Source organism: Momordica charantia (genome assembly GCF_013281855.1).
Source record: "Momordica charantia cultivar OHB3-1 chromosome 5 unlocalized genomic scaffold, Mcharantia_2.0 BLBB01000005.1, whole genome shotgun sequence".
Lineage (NCBI taxonomy): Eukaryota > Viridiplantae > Streptophyta > Magnoliopsida > Cucurbitales > Cucurbitaceae > Momordica > Momordica charantia.
The window spans coordinates 23,656,837-23,680,410 of record NW_028275163.1 but is presented as its reverse complement, the minus strand read 5'-3'; the positions used below and the strand labels follow the sequence as shown (position 1 = coordinate 23,680,410).

The 23,574-nt window shown below is 34.6% G+C and overlaps 4 protein-coding genes across 8 annotated transcripts; 3 read left to right on the top strand and 1 right to left on the bottom strand.

Annotated features, from left to right (window-relative positions):
* Nucleotides 1-752: 752 nt before the first annotated feature.
* Nucleotides 753-7,169, bottom strand: LOC111015036 (importin subunit alpha-9). Its single transcript, XM_022289944.2, has 11 exons — nt 6,938-7,169; nt 6,339-6,552; nt 5,259-5,412; nt 4,817-4,919; nt 4,068-4,252; nt 3,842-3,921; nt 3,324-3,474; nt 2,382-2,463; nt 2,192-2,250; nt 1,789-2,100; nt 753-1,269 (listed from the first exon to the last, which is right to left on the bottom strand). The coding sequence occupies exons 1-11, from the start codon at nt 6,987-6,989 to the stop codon at nt 1,105-1,107; spliced, it is 1,557 nt and encodes a 518-aa protein (XP_022145636.1). The 5' UTR covers nt 6,990-7,169; the 3' UTR covers nt 753-1,104.
* A 2,601-nt stretch (nt 7,170-9,770) lies between these two features.
* On the top strand, nt 9,771-13,084 carry LPPGAMMA (Phosphatidic acid phosphatase (PAP2) family protein). Of its 5 annotated transcripts, none has more exons than XM_022289969.2 (3): nt 9,771-9,908; nt 10,010-10,809; nt 12,734-13,084. In XM_022289969.2, exon 2 carries the CDS (start codon nt 10,115-10,117, stop codon nt 10,781-10,783), a length of 669 nt encoding a protein of 222 aa, XP_022145661.1. In that variant the 5' UTR covers nt 9,771-9,908; nt 10,010-10,114; the 3' UTR covers nt 10,784-10,809; nt 12,734-13,084. The 5 variants fall into 5 exon arrangements, 3 of the variants coding, with proteins under 3 accessions (XP_022145661.1, XP_087980756.1, XP_022145660.1); XR_002601975.2 differs by adding an exon at nt 11,976-12,237 and having other exon boundaries at nt 9,792-10,809; XR_015791080.1 differs by adding an exon at nt 11,823-11,927 and having other exon boundaries at nt 9,792-10,809.
* A 1,202-nt stretch (nt 13,085-14,286) lies between these two features.
* LOC111015109 (POLAR LOCALIZATION DURING ASYMMETRIC DIVISION AND protein) lies at nt 14,287-17,408 on the top strand. Its single transcript, XM_022290031.2, has 4 exons — nt 14,287-14,955; nt 15,994-16,442; nt 16,687-16,963; nt 17,093-17,408. The coding sequence occupies exons 1-4, from the start codon at nt 14,454-14,456 to the stop codon at nt 17,212-17,214; spliced, it is 1,350 nt and encodes a 449-aa protein (XP_022145723.1). The 5' UTR covers nt 14,287-14,453; the 3' UTR covers nt 17,215-17,408.
* A 3,162-nt stretch (nt 17,409-20,570) lies between these two features.
* On the top strand, nt 20,571-22,462 carry LOC111014948 (uncharacterized). Its single transcript, XM_022289827.2, has one exon. It carries the CDS (start codon nt 21,179-21,181, stop codon nt 22,196-22,198), a length of 1,020 nt encoding a protein of 339 aa, XP_022145519.1. The 5' UTR covers nt 20,571-21,178; the 3' UTR covers nt 22,199-22,462.
* The last annotated feature ends 1,112 nt before the right edge of the window (nt 22,463-23,574 follow it).

The window sequence follows — 23,574 nt, the reverse complement described above, 5'->3', positions numbered from 1 at the left end:
GTACTTTTAAACAAACAAATTATTTGTTTTTAATTATATGATTTTATCCACCAAATTATATGTCAGTCAAAAGGATTAAAACGATCACTTTTTAAAATTTTAAGGACCAAAATAGTATTTGAATTTTTTTCTTTTCTTCCTTTATTTTGTTCTCTATCTTTGTATTTTTGGGTTGCAAGTTGCTCCTGTATCAAAATTAGGGTTCCTATACAAATTCATAAAAATATAATTTTAAATGCATTAACATGAAATCTGCTGTTTTTTTTTAAGCATGAAATGTACTCGTTGTAAAATAGATGTATACTAAATAAATTAATATCATTGTCATAATTTGAGATCTAATTTTACTTAATCAGAATATTATATAAACAAGTATATTTCACGTTTAAAATTTGGCTAGTTTTAAATTTGTTTAGTTAAATACTAGATAACATGATTATTATGAATGAAAGATATAGATTTTTAGAATTTTATATTAGTTTGTTCTCTTCTTTGAAACAAAATAAAATGAAATTTAAGATCTATTTTTCAAAATTTTACCAAAGTAACCATCTTCTCTTTCCAACTTATTTATTTCTCTCAAACATTTTGTTGGTCGTAATAAAATTATATATATGTATTAAAAAAGACAATATATCTGTGGATTTGATAAAATTAAAATCCTATATTTACGAAAACCTATGCATCCACAAATAAAATTCAAATTTTACAGTCTCCAAAAAAAATTCAAAGCTGTAAAAATAATAACAAAATTCCACGAACTTTCAGTTGTGTAACTTTTGTGAAAAAGAACAGTCCAATTGAGATGACAAGGGACTTCAAAATCCCATGTCATTTACACAAACTTTGCAAAGCATTTTCCTCCTAATAAATATTTGTCCCAAATTTTTACAGCTCAATTAAGACAGGTTCTGATCAAATTCGTTAGAAATGTTACAAACCAAAAAGGATGTTACAGAAAGCTCAATTCTATCTTACTCAATGGTGATGATGGGTTCTATGAAGCAGCTGATAGACTCGAGCGAAGAGCACCTGCTGTGGTCCGAGGCATGTAATTGTGGTTGCAAAAACGGTGACCCCAAAGTCTTTTGAATTCTGAACTGTCTACTCACTGAGACCGTAGTCCTCGCCAAAGTACTTATCGACCAGACGATTTGCCATGTTTCTCAAGTCTTCATTTTCGTGAAACTGAAATCTTTCCATCGCTTCGATGCCATCCTCTCGCTCGACCAGCTTCGGGCCCTCCCCATTTGGCATGCCTCTTAATACCTTAGGCCAAACAACAAGAAAATGCATGAACATTATGAATTAGAACAAAATTTCCAGGAAGTCCTCTTGAATATGAGACTATTAGAGGACGTCAATGCATTGGTACTTAAAAGAATAAATAAGAATTACATATAAAAGAGTAGAGCCAGAAACAGTTCTTCAATTCATATATAATCCATATATAATACATATATATGTATATAATCCATCAGTTCTTCAATTCTCAAAAGCTAAGAGGACATATTAGAGGATAAATTTCAAAATCTTAGCTTGTCTGTATAAATTTTTTAAACTAAGACAAACTAAGGCCCTCCTCCTTCCTTCCTCACTCCACCCCTAGTAGTCGGTAGACATTATTGAAGGGCATCGAGAAGGAAAATCAGTCAGGAGAACGAGGTGAATTATAAGATTCAATTAAGCGAAAGAAAGAAAAAATGCTCTCAAGCCCAGAAAAGCCTGCCCGAAACGTGACAAATAAACAAAAAAGGAACGCTGCATATGAAGAATCGATATACTCACCAGCTCTATGAATTGAAATCCTAGCCTTGCAGCCTCTGTATCGGCAGATCTTAGCAAGTCAATGAATCCTGGAAGGCATCCTCTACCAACAAGTGAAACCAAGTTCTCAACAAGCAGCCTCGGTTTTGGTTCTCCATCACTTCCATCGGGCCCAACACACAGATTTCCCAGTACATATGCTACTTCCTTACGCACATCAAATGGTGCCGATGAAAGAAGGTGTATCAACAATGGCACCGCATCACTAGAATATATCAATTGCTTGTGCTCAATGGAACCTGCAGCAATGTTAGACAGCACCCAAGATGCTTCCTACACATTATGATAGGGATTCAAATGATGAACTTAAGAACCCACAAATTATGCAGGGACGTTAAATCTTTTATCGAGTAGTAAAATCTACCTTCTTCAAAACTCTGTGTTCGCTCTTTAAGCATTTTATCAGGACTCCTAATACATTACCTGAAAGCAACAGAATTTTTTATTCCATTCAATTCTCACTAGTCGCTAGGATTATTTCCTCAATCCTCATTTGTGAAATCTGTCTGCCAACTATTATTACCTCTTAGCAAGAGGAAAAGTAAACCACTTGCCTGTAATTTCACGTCCAGGAATGAGAACAGCAGAAATTGTATGTGAATCGACAGCCACAAGGTTACCTAGGCTTCGCAGCACCTAAGTTTAAGATGTCATTTTTCCAATAATCAAAAACCCACAAAGTAATCGATCAAAAACATTTAATCACTACTTTATAGTATATCCAGGTATCAGACAATGTCAATGTGGACACTAGACAATGGATCTGAAAGCAATATCAATTCAACCACAGCTTCAAAATTATGTGCCTGACAGTCAAAATATTTGCAGAAGTGGAAATCGTGAGGAGGCATTTTCCTAGGAGCTGTACCATAAAACCATTTATAAAGCTCAGTCAGGCAGTTAACTTGATCTTGGAAAAGCACTTCATTTCTATGCTAAATAAAACCAAACGGAGAGAAAAATGGATGCAAATTTTTACGTGAAAAAATATAATCAATACAATTGATGACTAACTGGTAATGGTGCTTCACGACTACAAGCATAATTGATCAGGTAAAGAAAAGCTAGAAAAGGGGAGTCGTAGACAACTCAAGTCAAGGTCATTGAAGGAGAAAAAGACATAACATCTTCACTAAAGCACTGCTCGTTTGTATTTGGGACTTCTTGAATGTTCGATTTACCTCTTTTTTTCTTTTATTCGAGTGTAATGCGAGTTTACTCCTATTTTCTTTATTATTGATGGGAATTCTCTCGTTAAGACCTTTTGAATCAATTAAAACCTTAAATTCATATTAGAACCACGATGATTCATATTAAATTCATATTCTTGAATTCTTGTGAATCCATGAATTATCACTTATTCACTGCTTATTCGATGTCGGAAGAAAGGAGGAAAAAAAGGAGACAAAGAAATGCTGGCATCTCATAATAATTCACTGTACATTAGCCCGTACTCAAGACTGAATCTTAGAAATGCAGACATTGTTTGACATTACCGGTATAAGCAATTGCAAACTATTTGATGTTGATAGTCTCTCCACTAGTAGTTGGAGGACGTCACTCTTCACCAATATACTGGTAGCAACATTTGAGAGTGCTGAGAGATACACAATCACCCATGCAACTTCAGTTGCCAACTCATCATCCCTGCACTTTGTAATGTTAAATATAATTAAAACCCTGTCCACCGATACAGTCTTACAAAAATTCCTCTTCAAAATAGCCGCAGTTTTAACATTATAAAAGCAAAGTCTTGAGGACAGGATATTCTCTCGTGAGTTACACAATTATAATGATCACAAGGGAAATTTGCAATGTGCTTACTCTTTTTTCGACCTAGGTTTCTGATAACTATCCTCAAGAAAAGTTGAAGATATAGTATCATTTTGCACAGGAACAACTTAATGAGAAAGAGAGAAAACAAGTCGGGATATAAATGAGGGACATATGTATTATTGTATTGAACCCTTTATGACCAAAACTTATGAAGCCCAAAATAGATTACTACACTTACGCTTTTCTCAAGTGTCTACTAATCGCATCCAACACCCCGTCAACTCTAATGAGTTCTGTAGCAGCCTTGGAATCTGGTCCCTACATGAGAGAATTTAAGAGGTACTCTTTCGTGAATAAAATGTACAAGTCTATCAAATTTTGTGATTTGAGGTGTGTGCAGGATGAAATCATTTAGTTGTGAATAGAAGAAAGCTTGAAATGCTTGTGAGACAGAAAACTCAAACCTTAATTAAGTTGGATAGTGCCCAAGCAGCTGTTTTAACAGATGAACCTTTGTTTGGAAGCAGCATTCTTGCAAGAGGTAGTAAAGCTCCTTGAGATAGCAGAATATTTCTCAGCTCCTTTTCTTCACCAGCAACATTTCCCAATGCCCATGCACACTGCTCCGCAACAAGCAGAGAACTTTTTTCTGCACGTAAAAGTGCAATTAAAATCTGAAACAAAACTAATACAAATGAAGTAAGGACTTCATATGGAATTCTACTGATTAAATTTTGGTGACAACTTGCAGGAATGACATAGATAAGTACATTTGATGTCGCAAATACATCCCAATTTGTATCTTTCCCAAAGGTAATGAGCCAAATTTTTCATAACATCCTACATATTTAATTTTAAAGGAACTGCCTCCACCATTCAAAGTTACACATGCCAGTACAGTGTACAAATAGAATAGTCCATTTATACAGAATGGAAAAGGGGTCCCTCTATTGAATAGAGAGGGATATTTGCATCCTTACCAACTTGCTAAAGTCTACCCGTTGCAGTTAGTCCACTAGTGATCAGATGCATATCACAGTAGAGCTAATGGTCGTACATAATAATGACAACATTACTAGTAACATGTAATTGGAAGAGGAAGAATACAGTGGATCTAATAAAGAGCTTAATTTGAAACCCATAATTTGGATACGAGATATGAAAAAACCTTCATAAGAGGAAGAGAAAATAGAATTTAATAGGTAATATGAACCTCCAAGATGAGCAATAAGCAAGGGTAACGCTGGCAACAAAGATTTGGTTTCTTCAGGCTTCCCTGCTCCAATGTTCGTTAGGCACCAAGCTGCCTCGAGCAACTGCAGTGAATTAATAGACGTGAAGTCTTCAAAAACAATGATTTTTATATGTACAATCCGCTACTTTACAAGGCCCATAAAATATAGATCAGCCACATGTCTAATTATGCATGCAGAATTACCTATATAGATTCAACAGTCATTGATATCTATTCTGTAAGTCAACAATAAGCACCCACAAGCTACAAGAATAAATAACCACTTATTTTATTTCCTTATTTAGCTCGATCTGATTGGCCATAGCCTTGCAAGAAAGTTACACTCTGCATAATGCAGTTAGACTAAGACATTCATAACTTAAACCAATCAAAGTATAATTGCAGACAAGCTATTTTTTACCTGTTCGTCAGGGGAACCAAATGAAAGACACTGCACCAGTAGAGGTACTGCTCCTGCTTCAAGAGCAGCTTCAACTGGAGGGAATTCTGATCTAGACAACAAGCGCCTCAGTTCACGAAGGGCATGAATTCTCTTCTGCATTACACCTTTTCCCCTACAATTTATTAAAACAGCAAGACCTTAAACCACTCGTATCAACTGTTTAATTTACCAATCAAATAAATAACATAATAGTGGAGGATGTTCGTGTGAACACATGAAGTTATTTTGTCACTTACTGCAATATTGTTCACCATAGCGTCAAACCATCTCCCCTTCGCCTAAAACAAAGGGGAAGAAAATGACGTCCAAGGCTGTCCATTTTAAAACACATCAATCATATTTCAAAACCAGTATTTTGGTTATCCAAAATTTTGACAGCTTATGGGAGAATAAGAGGCTTTTGGTGGAGAAAAATCATTGAGAAATCGAGGCACTACTTCATTAAGACAAATGAACAGCATGTCACTGTAAAATATGGTCCAGATAGATTTTCTTGTGATTATAAATGCTCTCTTAAAAAAATTAATCATTTTTAGATGATCCATGCTATGCTTTTCACAATTTAGTTTATTATATGCTTCCGGCAATGATTATGATATCCCATCTTGGTGCCTATTCCAAGCCTGAGATTAAATCACACCCATCAGCTTCGGTGAATTGTATGAATACTTCAGATTTGCTTTTGAACACAAAAACTCTCAGACAAAGCTAGATAGTAACTGTACTTGATTTTCTTAAAATCACGAACTTACACAAGAAAAAATAGAACTTAGAGCAATAAACTAGTTAAGTAAGCACGCAGACTACATGGATAATTACGTGAATCCAACAGCACGTAGTGGGTATGCGGAGAAGTAACAATTTAATAGCACCTCATATCTCTCAAATTCTTCATGCTACTGTAACTCTCCCCAGTGGATAATTAAGGTAATCATGACATGACAAATGACCTAAGTATGATTTTCAGATATGAAAAACATGAGGAGAATAAGTTTTTCGCTTAACCTGGGGATAAAAGAAAAGAAAGGATCAACGTACTGGTATTGAACTGCAGACTTTAGCTCGTCCACTGCTGAAGAAGTTTGAGCTTCCAAAATTGACAGCTCTTCGTCCATTATCATCTCATTGTCGACAGCGACGTCGTCACCAATCCCTATTCTGCACAAGCGCTTCGCACGCACCAGTGATTCTCTTCTTTCCTTTCCCACTGTAACCGCATGCTGTCGTCTTCGACGAGCCGCAACATTCCCAACTGAAAACAGAATACAGATGCATTCTCTGCATCAGTTACGAACAAAGTTCATAAAAATCAACATGAAAATAAAACCAATATCCATCTCGCACAGCCCTACTGCAAATGATGATAAACCAAAATCCATCGCCCAAAATATCATTCAAATAAGTCGAACTATATTCTTCAGGAAATAGATACAGTTAAACTTCTAATCCCCTCTATCTTCACTGAGCATCCAGGGAGCAAGCTAACTTGTCATACGCAACTGCACCGAATTTAGTCATCGGCTTACAGCATCAACAATATTTCCTCATATTCGAACTCACAGCGGCAAGAAATCAATCTGAATTTAAATATTGCAACCAATCAAAGAAAATATATCCAAGAGAGTAAAAGAATGCACCCGAAGACTTGATTGGGTCTCTTCTTTGAGAAGCCAAGCTATCGTCAGCCATTGTAGGGATGAATTCAGAGCAGAGGAAGCTAATGGATTGGAACTTTATCGAACTGTGACGCAATCGGAGAAATCCGAATGGAATTTTCGCCGGCCAGGTATCAAATGTCTGCCGATTGCCGCCTCCATTTTCTTTGTTCCTGCAATTACCGAAATTATAAATGTCTCCCCATGAGATTTGGTATTTAGATTTGGTACTGAAAATTTGTGATTTTATCCATTTTTTCTTTTCTTTATTTTTTTTCCCTTTTTCTTTAGCAAATCGCAAAATATTTTCTCAAAGTAAATAAATAAGTAATAATAACAAAACTATAACTTTTAAATTTAGGGGGGAAATTGAGAAAATGACTCGAAAAAAGTTACTGCAATCACATTTTTTAACTTGTAAAATTTTGCAGATATAATTATGTTAGTTGCAAATACCAATATACTTGAATTTGAGAATAGTAGAAATTAAATCTTAAATCACTTATTTTTTTCTTTTTATGTTATCTGTTTTTGATATAACTAACTTGACGAGTGGAAAAATATGTCTTGATCAGTTATAGTTGTTACAAGTATACATTCAAATAAATTGACCATGATTAAAAGTTTTGAAATTATAAGGATCCACTCGAAAATGCTCTATATTATAAAAATTTAATCACCGTTACATCCTTCAAGGTTTCAACTCCATTTCAAGTTTGCCACTAAAAAATTAAATATGCTATTATGGTCCTTGAGGTATGAGTTTTATAGATCGATAATTATATTGGAAATTGAGTTGGGTAAAAGGTTTGGTTGAACGAAAATATTATTAAAAAAAAAAAGGTTAGTGCAAGCTGAAAAGTTCTACCTAAACTCATTCATTTTTTTCACAACTCTATTTCACTTTACTCGTAAATCGACCCTACTTTTATCTATTTTTAGCCCACTTTAAGTTCTGGTACAGATACCAACGTTACTATGTATTCATTTATAATATCTCTTTATCTTGCTTAAAGAATATATATGTTAGACAACAACACCAAAATACTTAAACTGCACTACAGTATGTTGAAATTTTTAAAATCGTCGATACTCTAACAATCTTTAAAGATCACAAGCATCAAATTATCCTCAATTAAACCATAAAGACTAAAATAGTAGGTTCTAAAACAAAATGATATGGATAATGAAAAAAACTAATTAATATCTATTCATTTGTTGTTAACTACTATAAAAAAGTAAATTGACCAAACAACACTAAATACTAAATTCAAATGCATCTTATATTCCAATCCCAATTTTACCTACATTTTAGTGTCGGGTTCAGTTTCGTTAATCGCGAAGGAAACTCTGGCGCGCATACGTTGGTTCGGATGGGCATGGTTTCCGAGTCCTTCCGCGTCTGGGTTGAGGAGTGGCCGCCGGATCTTTCTGAAGTTATTGCTACAGATCGTCAAGGTGTTTTAATTTAATTAGTTTCCTTGGTTTTAGTTTTTTGGTTGTTCTGTTTCTTCTTTCTTCGCTTTCTGTTGGTTTGTGTACTGTGTATCTCAAAAAAACAAAAACTCCCAAACTATTTTAAAAAATAATGTCTTTGGAAATTGTAGGTCGTTTAAGAGACGATCTATGCCACCTCACACTTCCCTAGTTGTATGAGGGCGTGTTATGTGGGTTTTTTTTCTTTTTAAATTCTGACATGTCATCAAGAGACATATGTAAAATAATAATAGTGTTTGATATTTTGCTACAATGTTTGTTTCCTTATTTTTTATTCTAGATGTTCTGGATTCAAGTCTCAATTATGTCACTTTTCATTTTTATATTGCAAATTATTTTCTCTTTTAAATAAATTTTACCTATTCAAATTTATCTTCTATTAAAATTTATTTTCTCTTCTAAAACAAAATAACAACGGATTCTAAAAATAAACAACAATAATTACAATTATAAAAAACTGTAATTAATTATTTCTACTTTTAAATTATAATTACTACATTAATATAATTCATTTCATTTACTTAATTCGTAAAATAAAATCTATCTTTTTTTAAACAATATATTTTTATTCATAATTTCTTTTTAGAATTAGCAGTTGTTTTGATAATATAATTTTAATAGTAATTAATTTGGTAAGGAAACAACCACTGTGGCAGAGTATCAATATTATTATTGTTTTGCATATGTTGTCTTTTGAAGAGACGACATGCCAGAATAAGAAAAATATATATATATATGGCGCCAGCAAGACGCTATGCAACTAGGGAAGCGTGAGGTGGCATAGGTCGTCTATTAGACGACATATAATTTTCAAAGCATTATTTTTTAAAATAGCTTGGGAGTTGATATATATTTGTAATAAGTTTCCAAGGAAGTAGTATTAAAAAAATAAAATATTGTTTTAATATATCAAAAATAATATTTAAGCCAACATAACTCAATGAGTTAAGGTACCTGTAAACAACCAAAATGTCGTGAGTTCGAATCCTGACCTCAACATTTTGTACTTAAAAAACAATATTTAAAATTGATTGACATGTCATTATATATATATACACAAATAAATTTTATTTTCAAATTAAAATATGAAATACAAAATAAAGTAAAGCAAATTGACTTTATATGAAAATAATATTTTTGTAATTGAAAAAATAAAATAAAAGTAAAATGAATAGACAAAAACCATCCCTTTTTAAAAATATAGTAAAAAATAAACGGATCAAAAAATATATTTTGAAAGTAGAAGTCTAAAAAGTATACGTCAAAAATAGTATTTTTATTAAATTTGTGAGCCACGTTTGTCAAAGATTTGTTTGTGTTGAACCCCTTCTAAATTATTGATATTAAATATCGTCTTCTTTTTGGCGGAGTCTCTCGTCTCTTCGGTGTTAAGATTTCTGAAGAAACCGCAAGCATTTCTTGCTCGTCCACGGCTTCAAATTTCCATCGCAAATTTGTACTTTGATTATCTTTGTCGCGAATAAAAATTATAGTTTCTCTTCACCAAATCAATCCGATTTCCCTTGATCTCACGCATCCAAATTCGTTTCGTCTCAGATCTGTTTGTTGTTGATCACTCCATCCAGTTCCCTCGGAGAATTTTATTGATTTGTGATCCGCTAAGCGCTGATTTCAACCGAAAATTCTCCCTCTTCCGTTTCCATGGCGGCGGCACCACTCAAGGCGGTGTCCTTAACCCATGTCCGATACCAGAGGGGAGATCAGCTCGGCCATTTCTTGGCCTGGGTTTCTTTGGTTCCCGTCTTCATTAGCCTCGGCGGATTTCTCTCTCACTTCATCTTCCGCCGCGAACTTCAGGGCATGTTCTTCGCGCTAGGGCTCGTAATCTCCCAATTCATAAACGAGTTCATCAAGACGTCTGTCCAGCAAGCGCGCCCCGAGACGTGTGTTCTGTTGGAAATGTGCGATTCGCATGGTTGGCCCTCTAGCCATTCTCAGTATATGTTCTTCTTCGCCGTATACTTCACTCTTTTGACGTATAAAGGGATTGGGCTATGGGGTCCAGAAGCCAAGTGGGTAATGGAGATCGTGGCTTGGTCTCTGGCTTTACTGACGATGTATTCGAGGGTGTATTTGGGATACCATACTGTTGCACAGGTTTTTGCTGGAGCTACACTCGGTATGTTTCTTGGAGCTTTATGGTTCTGGGTCGTCAATTATGTGCTTTTCTGCTACTTCCCGGCTATAGAAGAGAGTCGGTTTGGCAGGATGTTCTACATTAAGGACACTTCTCATATAAGCAATGTTTTGAAGTTTGAGTATGATAATGCAAGAGCTGCTAGAGAAAAGTTGGATTGTAAGTGCGATTGATCGACTGGGATCTGATACATGAGAAGGTATGTCTCTCTCTCAATCTTAAAACAGAAATTGGAAGTTGTGCTGTAATTTGATATTGCTTAATTGCGCATGCTTTGTTTAATTCAATGATAATCATATCTCATAGTTTCCTGAATACTCATTGGTTTTGATATGATATAAACCTTAATTTGATATGATATTGAATGTTTTATGCTAGCAATTCTTTTAGAGAAGTTTTGAAGGTGATACCAAAGGAGATAAAGTAGCAATTTGTAGTCATTAGACCCATTATGATGGACATAGTATTTTGTGAAACCTTGGCAAGCATGAAGGTTGCTTCACTCGCAGTTTCTGGAATCTTAAGTGGAATTTCTTTTCTGCGTGATCTTTGTGAAGTTCTAAAAATTAATGAAACAGTAAACTTTCTGAGGTCTGACTAATTATTCTTGAACAGTTGCTCCTGGGCATTTTGTTTCCACATAATGAATCAAATATGACTGAAACTTATCTTGCATAATGGATCTTCTTGATTTTGATGTATTTTTTGTGGGGGTTGATTTCTTAGGCCTTAGCCACGTGTTATTCTTTTGGATTGGAGCCCGTTTCTTTAGGAGGTTTCCTCTTGTAGGGCTATCTTGCCCTTGTATATTCTTTTTTTCATATCTCTCAATGAAAGCTTGGTTTCTTATTAGAAAAAAAATTTTCAAAGTATCCAATTAATCAGCCATTGTTTTCATTTAGCCAAATTTGTTTACATAATCGAACAACATTGAAGTTAGCTTTTTAAATACAGTCTTCCTACTACTTGGATCTCATTTATCCATTTCTTTACAGCCAGTGTATAAACTTGGAACTTCATTCATCCAAGCTAGATTTTTAACGTCATCTATATGTTTATATTATTTCTGCGAGTCTTCTTTTTCTACTATCTTCTGGAAGGCTAGAAGCATGCAAATAACAATACTGAAAAGACAATTTATAGTTCTCAATCCGTTCTTGTTTCTGGTTTTCTGATTGGCTGCTTGTGCATTATCTTTGTTTCTGTTTCAAGGGTTTGAGAGTACACCTCGATGCACGTCTTTTTAATGGTTCTTGAGCTTTGAGGAATGCTAATATTTCAGTTTAGACTATGTACCGATAGAAGGATCGTTTAGAGGTAAATTATGTTAATATGGATTTTGGTTGTTTCTGCACTCCATGGCAGCTATCTTCTGGAAGGATAAGAGATCGCATGCCCTTAATTTTTTTGTCATCCTGGAGTCAAGTGAGGACTTACAAATATTTGAAGCTTGAAATTGGGTAGAAATTGATGTCAATCCACCTGTGACTCAGTCTTACTACGTAGGAAGAAGAAAGATATTAGAAGAATAAATTTCTCAAGTATTGAGTTTTGGCGAAGTACACTTATTTCAAACCCATGTCTCATATTTGGTGGGAATGGAATACGTTGTCCACTGCTGTCAAAGGTTGTTCCGCAGTCGTTTGGTTGCTAATACATGTGCATGTCTGGGTTCTCTTTTAATTCGTGTTTTTGGAGATGGGATCTTCACATAAAATATGCAAAGGATCTAGAGTTGTATTTTTCCATTCCCTTGCGATTTATGATTTATCGATCTAGGAAGTTTGTGCTTTGATTTTTTTTTTTTTAACAGGGTATAAACTTTTCATTGATGTGAATTTGTGCTTTGATCTTAATCTTTTTGAAATCTGTTTTCCTCGTGCCATCCCAGATTGCCACCTATGTAGGATATAAATACCTAAGTTTTTCGATGTCAAACATGTAAGAAGGAGAAGAAATCTCAAGCTGTGATCTAAATACCTACTCTAATCAAAAAGAGAGATAAGAGAGACCAGAGACAGTTTCATGTTGAAGCGTTTTGATTATCAACAGCTGAAATTTCTGTCCTGCTATCTCATATTTCGGGTCAATTTATCGGGTTTATATCTCTGTTTTTGTTCCAGGAGAACCAAGCTGAATGCTGTTGAAAATGGCCTTGCCCACCTGGTTAGGGAAAAAACACTGCAAAGAAACCAGCTTGCAAAGGGATCAGTTCTCTATTGTAGATTTGCATACTGAAGAGAGCTTACTTGCTGCTGATATTCACTGCCCATATACAGCCTTAATAGGTAGAAACTTGATTATCAAATACTTTGATATATAAACCTAGTTTAAAATGGTCTCATTTGGATAGGGAACTCTCTCTACTTAAATAGATCTAATTTAATTTCTTCTTTGATTGGATTATATGGCATGTGAAATTGGAATTTACTAGCTGGATTGAATGTTCTACAAGTCTTTGTTTCTTAGTTTCATTCTTTTTGTTTCGTTATTATTTTCCTGGTACTTTCAGCTTTGGTTTATTTTGGTACCTGTTTTTTCAAAACGTTCATTTTGGTTCTTATACTTTCAATTTTTGTTCATTTTAGTCCATATACTTTTAAAAAGTTCGTTTTAATTATGCACTTTTAACAAGTGACTATTTTGATATTTTATTTGATTAAAATTTTAGCGTAATATTTCCCCTACTAAATTTCTTGAAAGGTAATCATAAATTTGTATAAAGAAGTTTCTATTGTATATAAATTTTACAAATAAAGATCCAAATAAAAATACACGGACCAAAATGAACGTTTTGAGAGTATGATGACTAAAATAAACAAAAATTTAAATTATAAGGCCAAAACGAAAAAGTAAACCAAATTAGTATTCAAACTTTTTAATTTTCTTGTGTAATTTTTCTAACTTTATTTTGCTTTAAACTTCCTCACATATTATATTTTGGTTATTGGAGTTGTTTAAGACATTAGGCAAATTTTGTATGAAAGTGTCAACAAATTTTTTTTTTTGTATGAAAAATAAATCCAGAAATATTTTACAAATGTGGACGAGAGGAGAAATTCAAAGTTTTTCACGTACCTCAATAAGTGACAATCTCTACAATGAGCTTAATTAGCGTTGAACAGGGACGACAAGTGTGTATAAAGGCCAAAGTTTTAAATCATCGATGAAAATATCGATATCGATGAATATTTTTTGAAAGATTTTAAAAATAAAAATTTAGTTAAAAATATTTAAATGAGCAAATAAGCATTTCACCATTTTTAAATAAGTTAAAAATTATTAATATTAATATCGTGGGAGCGACGAAAGTGAATATTAGTAGAGATTAATATTAATATTATGTCTATATTATTGATATTTTTTATATTTTGTTGATTTTTTTTACATTACTATAGGAATGTTGATGTCAAACCCATGAATATATGAAAATGTCTACAAGTTGACCGATGTTTAATATTTAATACTCTGGGGCTTAAATTTTTAAAAATTGAAAGATATATATCAAACTCTGGGCCTTATGGGCCGAAACTGTCAATTCGTTTGACTCAAGTAAGGCCCAACTTATATGGGCCGTAGGAAGTAACCCAGCCCATCACAACGGCCCATGAAATTCAAAAAAGGTCGATTTGCAGTTTCACGGTGTGGGGACGCAGCTTTAAAGCGGGAAGCATGTGACAGATTCCACCGGAACTTTTTCCAAATCAGTACGTTCGAGGTGTCACGGTGGCAGTGGCCATCGCACGGCGGAGCTCTACCGCACCGAAAACCCAGTTCTCCAATACCATCTTCTCTCTCTCTCTCTCTTCAGGCTCGCGGTTCTGTTTTTCTTTTTCGATTTCGATGTGGCAGGTTCTACTGGCGGCGGCGGCGGCCGGATCCACCGGACTAGTCGCAAAGCACATTTGGAGCTCCGGTGCTAACCCTAACGACACTTCAGTTACAGAAAAGTCGAAGGAGTGTGATGAGAGTTGCGGAGATCAAGAGGAACCTGATGACATTTTGAAGTTCGAGGCTCCGATCGATACTAAATTGGAGTCCCCGATGGTCTCGAATGGTCTGAATGCGACTGCAAATGAGGGGATTTTTAGGTTTTCGAGTTCGGGTTCTCGTGGGGCGACGAGCTCTCGACTTGGATCGAAGAATTTGCGGAAGAAAACAAGGAGTCGGTGGCGTGGGGCGGGAAAAGAAGCTGGGGGTAAAAATTTTGAAGCGGGGAATTGTGCCAGAGAATTGGTGATGGAGCAAAAAAGGAGTTCGGGGAGGTTTTCTATTTGTTTGAAGAAGAGGAGAACTAACAAGAATTTGGGTTCTGCCAAGAGCCAATCCTCCTGCTCTTCCAGTGGTAAGATCATGATGATCACGTGAATTTAAACTCATTTTATTTCTGTTTTGTTCCTCGGATAGAACAGTACCAATAGAGCCATTTTAACTGCTAATGATCCTCATGGCGAACCGTTTCTGTTTCAATACGCTGCTAGGATACAGAATGTGCAGTTTTCTGGACTGTACATCCTGATAATATTTCGCTCGAGATCATATGATATAGGACATTGATGGTGTACCGATTGATTACTTAGGTATGAAAACACGGTTAAATAAGAGGGTTATCTCCGTTTTGAGCGATCTTTTACTATGGAAATGTAGAATTATTCCAGATCGTTGGTTGTCTTGTATCACGAGTTCATGATTGTTTCTGATCTTCAACAGAACTTAGTGTTGTTTGTGGAGCTAATGTGTGGGAACTGCATACGTTGGAGTTCTAGTTGCATGTTGTGGGTTGGGATGATGGAAAATTGATGTTAAGTCATGCAACCTGTGTTCGTGCACTGTGTTCTTTTTCATTTTTTCATGGAGTGTGGAGCCCACTCTTCGCATTATGCTCGTGACCCACTTTCACTATTCCCGAGAGGTTTCGCCCACCCCGTGTCAGCTTTGCAAAGATAGTAAGAACTCTAAGTTATCGAGTCTTTAACCTTGGACTCTAAACATCACAATCCCAAGCCTGAGGCATGCCTTGGGTATGCTCTGCAATGAATTAAGGAAGGGAACTTGCAGCCTTTGTATTTTTTAGATTCTCTTACATTTTGGCACGTTGAGCATTTAAATTTAATATCTTGTACAAAAGTCGAACTTTACTGTGCCTAATTATGTTTAAATCTGTCATAAGGTACCTTTCTGTTGGTATTTACACGTGAAATAGTTACCAAATCTTATGCATGATAATTATGAACGGTGATCGTTAACCGAGGAACTTGTAGAACTAGCATGTTAACTGTTTCCAGTTTGTTAATTTAACAAGAGTTCCCTTTTAATTCGTCTTGCTTCTATGAATCGATCATCTTTGGCTACTATTCATGTGTGGCATTTATATGCCTTTCAGATGGCTCTTTATTTCATTGGGGACTTGGTGTTGGGATTATGTACATGATGTCAGCGGGAAAAGCAGAAATAAATAAGCTGAATGTAACTGTGGACGAGACTGCAAAAGTTGTTCAAGAATTAAAATCAGAACTTTACAAGAGAAAATATTCGCGTCATGTGCAGGATGGCAAAGCTAGAGAAAACTCTGACATAAGTGGCTGCAATAAAACTCAACTTGAAATTGACCGATCGAGTGCAGAGTTCAGGCGATCAAGCGAGGTTAGACATCACACACTTTCTATGTTTGATGATGGGGAATGTGAAAGCAGTGTCCTCACTGAAGAGCCAGACCTAGAGATGCATGAATTGGATCAACTCGAAGCAGAGCTCGCTACTGAATTGAAAAAAATACCATGGTGTACAGCAGAATATTCTTACCAAGCGGGAAGTGTAACAAACCTGGATAAGGTGGTAGTTTTTCCGGTTACACGCTCACATTTGTTTCAGATGCTTTTATTTTCAACTATCATACATTTACTTATTGCTAATATCATCTCCATACTAATGGTGGATGATTAATTTGAAACGCAGAAACTAGAAAAGTTTAGAACTCTCAAGCAGATCTTGACGAATAACTGATAGTGGAACTAGTTTCAACAATTGCTACGTAATGAATCCATCTATCTTACGCTAACTTGATTTAAATTTGTAGCTTCCCTGCCAAGCATCGCAGGCCAAGGTTTCATCTATTGAATTACATGGTCCAGAAAACTCGGAATCTCATAAGCATCTATCACATGGAGTAGTTCCGGCCGAACTAGATCAGAAACTGTGCCATTTGCTTATTGAACAGCAGGAGAATCAAATTGTGGAGTTGGAATCTGAACTGCAAGTTGCTCAATCCAAGCTTAATGAGAAAGAATCCGAACTTCAAGCCTTGAAGGACTGCGTCAGACGCCTTACCGAGTTCTCTCTTTCGACCGTCTCAGGCAAGATTACATTTAACCACCACTCCTTTTATTAGCATCGATTACAATCACATATTTTTTACTATATTTGCTTGCCTGAACTGCTTTTCCAATCGAAAATCTCTAACGTGCCGCAGTATTTGATCCCAGATGATGAAGCTGAAGAACATACTGAGAAGAAGCAGAACCAGATGGGCTGTGAGGCAATGAGATCAGTAGTAGTGGGGATGAAAAGACCCATTGAATCTGAATTCATGGGTTGTGGTGTATGATGATAGAATCATAGAAAAGCTGACATAAAATAAGTTAGAAAGCCTGCCAGATCTTTAACTTGCTTCCATAACTGGCTCAATCACGCATGAAAATGTAGAATCTCTCACAAAACTGCTTCTGTGAATCTGTGATTGAATATATTATGTAATATTATATTTAAACACACGAGATTTAGAGCTTGAAGTTCACTGAATGATTCCCTGTTGACTTTGTTAGCCCCACCAGAATGGAAGCCAGCAATGTAAGTTGACCTTCTGTCTTCTTGTCGGCAGGGTGAAATTACTACTTTGTCCAAATTCCATTTTCAAAAATTTCCCAATCATACTGAAGGATGATGGCTTAAAAGGCAACATCTTTTGGTGGGGTTTTGGAAAGGAAGTTGTAGATCTTTTCCAATACTTAAAAAAAAAAGTGGTTTCTTTGTTTTCTTTTTATTGTTTTTTCCCCTTTGAAGTGTTTTGCACTCTCTTTATATGATTTGACGATATTGGCATTTGGCTTTGTCGAGGTTGGAGATGGAGGAGACAGTGACATGCTGAGCTGGAATTTGTTTGACACGTGTGCTTGCTTACTCTCTAGAAGGGGGAATTTCATCTTCATGTATAAAAGGTATGTTGTTTTTGTGCTAAAAGTTGCTTATTGTCGACTTTATTATTTATTCCGGAAATTTGGTGATACTGTTGGTCTTGTCTTTTGAGTTTTATTTATTGTTTTGTCACATTATAGATTGATTAATTTTGTATTTTACTTTTAAATGATGGATAGTGAAACAAGATTCGTCGTTAGGTCCTTCAAATCTTTGATCAAAACATATTATCATGTTCAGTAAAGTTGAATTAGAACACTTGGAGTTCTGTAGAATCAATTCTTGTATGTTTTTCTTAGGGATAATTGCAAATCACAATGTGGTTTATTATTATGTTGCAAGTCCTGCCTTGTGTTTTTTTTAAATGCCCGTTTGGTGACATTAATGTTTCTCTTTTTAATTTTTCAATCAATAAAAAGCTGAATGCGTTTGATAATCGTTTTTCTTGCTCTTTCCTTTTTATGGAAAAAAAAGGAACCGAAACATATTTGGTAATCAAGAATGTTCTCTGAAATTGTAACTTGAAAAAAAAAAGTAAAATTTTTATATAAAGATTAAAATTTCAAATTAAATATACTAGTTTTTTTATGTTATATTTATTAGGCAATTTATAAGTCAAAATGATAAAATAATGTTTTTATCTATGTTTTGGAAAAAATTGAATCCACAAGAAGAAACAAGAAACATGATTTTATTGTTTCTAAAATTTCTATGTAATTTTGGAAACCTTTCTTGAAATTTAAAAATGAGGAAGGAGGACAATTACGAGATATTTATGTTTTTTAAAATTTTGAAATTGAGAAACAAAAATGAGTCCGAAATGATTTTTGTTACAAAAATTTTAGAAACATGCTATTTTGTTAAAATTTATCATTAATTTTAATGAATTCAATACATGTTACTTATTCTAATGGGTCAAATATAATACTTTTGGCCGAAATAACATAAAAGAGGGGTATAATGTTCCAATTTATAGACCATAGGGATGCTTGAAACCATTTTTAAAAAATAGGACATGATCATAAGAGTGTAATTTATAATTAATCTGGTTTTTAAAGTAAAAAATACGTAATTGAAAGGTTAAGAACTTTAAAGTCAAGAAAAGAAAGGGTGGTTTTCTAAGAAAAAAAAAGGTAAAGTTCTTACACTTCTAAAATTTTTTACCCCACCCAAAAGCTTCCTTCTGGCTGCCCAAAATCGTGCATTTTAAGCCTAATTTTTAGGTTAATAACTTATCATTATTGAGAGATACCAATTCAAACATAACTTAACTGAATTAAGACATCTATTACCATTATTAAAGTTAATAGTAGATGTCCTAGAAAATAAAAAACAAACAAACTTTTAGAGTAAGGTATATAGATTGAAATTAACCAAATAGAAAATAAAATATTGTTATTTAATATTTCTTGAAATAATTCAATCAATGGGGAGATCTAATGATTATAAAGTTTAGAAAGTGGGAAACCTTATCCCATATCAAAACAAAAAACAAAATCCTCTTAAAAAAAAAAGAGACACAAAACAAAACAAAACAAAACCAGCCAAAATCCAAAACAAAAACCCACTTCTCTATTTTATGGACTACACTGTGTTCTTTGTCACATCATCATCAATGCCTCGACCTAATTTATCATCATCCCATAACTAACTTTTTTTTTTCTCTAATTCCTATTATTCCTTCCCCTACCTAACTCCTTGATTTCATTTCGGTTTAACTACCATTTTGATAGTTATAATTTTGACTGTCTATTTTAGTTTATATTCTTTCGATTTTTATATTTTTAGTCCCTATACTTTTGAAATGTTCGTGTTAGGTCTATTTTTCTTTAAATTATTTTCATCTCTTTTATTTTGATCAAAATTTTAGTTTTAGCACGACACTTTCACTTACTATTTGAAACAAATCTATACTTTTGTATTAAAATATTTTTATTGTGTGTAAAACTTGTGTTGAAATTTTGCAAATAAGGACTCAAATGATCAATTTTTAAGAGTACAAGAACTAAAATTAACGTTGTTTCAAAAAAAAAAAAACTAAAACTAACATTTTAAAATTAATTTAGAAGTACGAGAACTAAAATGACAATTTTAAAGGTAAAGTGACCAAAACTAACGTTCTTTTTTTTTATTATTCTATTGGAAGTCACTAGTGTTTATAAAGGAAAATTTTCAAATTTTACTCCTGTATTTTGTTGGATGAGTTGGTACTTTTTATCTGTGAATACATGATGTGCTCATAGTCATGACCAACTTAAATTTGAATAAATTATGCCATAAAAAAATAAAGAGAGAATTAATTTTTAAAAAAGAATCGGCATAACAAAATATATAAAGTATTATTGACAAATGTCAAAACATCTCAGATGTATCTAAAAAAATAACACCCAAATACCATCATAAAAATAAAAACATTAAAAAAATGACAGTAAAAAGCAAACAGTAATAAATATACAAAGTTGACATCAAAATAGTTTCAGTAAAGTAAAAATAAAAAATGGGAATAATATCTAGCACTAACAATATAGACAAAATTAGTCTTGTCAAACACAAAAATGCTTATTTCTATAACTTTTCCTCCTTTTTATTTTAGAATATGACATCATAAATGTCTAATCAAACTATATTTATAGAAAATGTTACTAATATTTTAACAGTTGAGTTATACTCTAAAGTTAATATTATCACAATGTTATCTTGATTTTTCTCGAACATTTTAAATTACATTATTCTGCTTTTAAATAATTTTATGACAACTTTGCGTATCTGAGCAGTTTGAACTAAAGCAAAATTAGGACTAAGATGTTAATTAACTTAATGTTTTTCTTGTGCAATTAATTGATGTATCTATTTACTATTTTTTCAGCATTAAATCACTACACAGAAGTAGAATATTAAAGTTCATTTATTCAGCAAAAGGCAAAACAAATTATTAAATATTAACAAAGACCAAAACGGCTACATATGTTTACGTTTATTAAACATAAGAAAATATATTTAGTCAGATGTACAACAAATATAAAAATAAATAATAATAAAAATAAACCTTGTGAAATTACCCAAATAACCCCATACAGACACAAGCTTATAATCTTAAAATATATAAAAAAAAATATCTGCAGTCGATTCACCATCCGTGCACTCACACACGTATATATATATATACACAAAACAAATATTTTCCCGAAAAAATAAAAAAGGAACTCAGAAATTTCTATAGCGAACGAAAATCTTCGGCACTTACCAGTGGAGAAAACGGCCGGAAACCTCCGATCTCGACGGCGGCGGCAGAAGAATTGATCTAATTCCTACGGCGGAGCTTTAGCAGAATTGTTTTGAAGAGCGATTGAAGAAGAGGGACTACTAGGATTTGGAAAATGAAGCCGTCGGCGAAGCCGATATCGAGCCCTGGCCGGACGGAGAAATTTCCGCCGCCGTTGATGAGGTTTTTGAGGAGCAATGTGGGGAGCAAGAGCAGAGGGCGGTCGCGTTCGAGCCCGATGATGTTCATGAGAAAGAAGAACGCCGCCGCCGCCGCCGCCATTGAAACGCAGGAGCCCTCCTCCCCCAAGGTCACCTGCATCGGCCAAGTCCGAGTCCGCCGCTCATCCACGCGCCGTCGAAGCCGCCGTTCAGGAGTCCCCACGCGCCGCCGCTGCCGCTGGATCCGAGCTGCTCTGTTTTGCCCCTGTTTTCGGAGGAAATCCAAACCCAATTCTTCTCCGACGGTTTTTCAGAGATGGGTCTCGTTTTTCGGGTTCCGCCGAAAACCCAAAATCAGGAAGAATTCGCCACCGCGTGAAACCGACTTCCATGGCGGCGTTAAAAATTCCGACCAAAACTCAGACCCAGAAACCGAAGTCGCGGTCGCCGCCGTGGACGACGATGAAAAAACAGCGAAAGTGTTAATTTCTTCCGATTGTTCGCCGCCGAAAAACGCATTGTTACTAACGAGATGCAGATCCGCTCCATATCGATCGACATCATTAGCCAGTAGATTTTGGGGCTCTCCGATGAGAAACGAGGAAAATCAGGAGGAGGAAGAACAGAGCACGAAGCCCAACAATGGCGGAAAAACGGTGGGGATTGAGAAACCCACATCCCAAAGAGCCTCAGTTTCGGATCAAGATCCAAGTGGGGGCCTAGAATTCGAGGAGGACGAGGAATTCGTGAAGAACATTGAGGATTCAATCAGAGAAAGAATCATCAAATCGGCCAGTGTCGAACGGATAAAAACAGGGGAAGAGGAAGGGCCCGGTAGCTCATCGCGGCCGTTGATTCTCACACGGTGCAAATCTGAGCCGTCGAGAACGGCGGAGAAGATGAACCCAGAAGTCGGATTCTGGAAAAAGAGAAGGTTGGGGATTCCTGATTCATGCTTACCAAACAATTTATAAATTAAAAAAATAAAAGAGCACTCTTAAATTCAAATCTCAATCCCATTACTGTTCCAATTCTTTTTTCTTTTTTACCTTCACTATTGAAAGATTATTTCTTTTTCTTTTTGGGTTTTGTGTAAATTTTCTCGTCTTTGAAGCTGTGGGAGAGAATCTCCATGGCTTCATTCCCAACTGATGAAACTGTGAAATTTTGTTAATGGGTTTTGTTCATTTTCTCTGTGCTCCATAAATCCAAAGCTTCTGTAATTAATGTTTCTCTCTCTTCTGTGAGTACATGAACATGCATAGCCATGGCATTTATTTGCACTTTTCAGACAGACCCAACAACTTTTGGGGCTGTTTATCAAAAAGATGGGATTGGAAATTGAATTAAATGGTTTTTTCTTTTTTTTGGTTATTTTATTTCTTACAAGTTGTTGTAACTTCTAGGAGTGATGGAATGGGGGATTAAGTAAAAGCATCTTTGGATACTCTGACTGAATTTTATTTTATTATAAATATTATATATTTTTTGTAATATTTGAGTGGAAAATTTTTGTGTAGTGGTCAGAAGACCCACCCCGCCCTTTTATTACATTTTTCATTGGTTTCCTTCACATGTCCTGTCTGCTTTCTTCTTCTTCACTCAAACTCCATTTTTCACCTCTTCCGCTCTTTTGGACTTTGAATTTCAATTATCAATTCACTATCAAATCATATAATTTACTTTAAAACCGAATTCAATTTTGGTTAGATTTATGATTTTATCCCTCGGTAGGTCGATGTTTTCGATCAACTTGTTAAGTTATATATTTTTTACTAAAAAGCGAAAGGTTCGAACCTTCACCTCACATGTTAAAAAGAAAATTATTTTCAAAGTTTTTGATAAATATGTCCAACTTAACCTAAAGTACCTCGTACTCAATTACCAAAATGCATCCAATGATTTGATGTAAGAGCTAATTCATCAAAATGTTTAATAAGATAAAATGTAAATTCAATATTAAGAATGGAATTTAAAAGTAGCAGAAGCAAAGGGAAGAAAGGATACATTCAACCTATGATTTTGCTATATAATGTTCTAAACTTCACAATTTAGACACTATCTCACCCGATATTTGTTGTACTAAAAACAAACAGATACATAAGTTCATCTCATTACACTGGCTATTGGTTAAAAGTCGGAGGTTTAAATTTTAATCCCGGCTCTTGTTTAAACTCGTAAAGTAAACAAAAAAAAGTTCATCTCATTTCCACTTAGAAAAGACAATGACAATATATATACAAAACAAACAGGAGAATTTAGTCGCCCATCTAACATTCCAACAAAAACAAATGCATAGAACCTAAATTTAAAGACAGGCACTGTGACTTTACCACAAGTAATGTTAAAA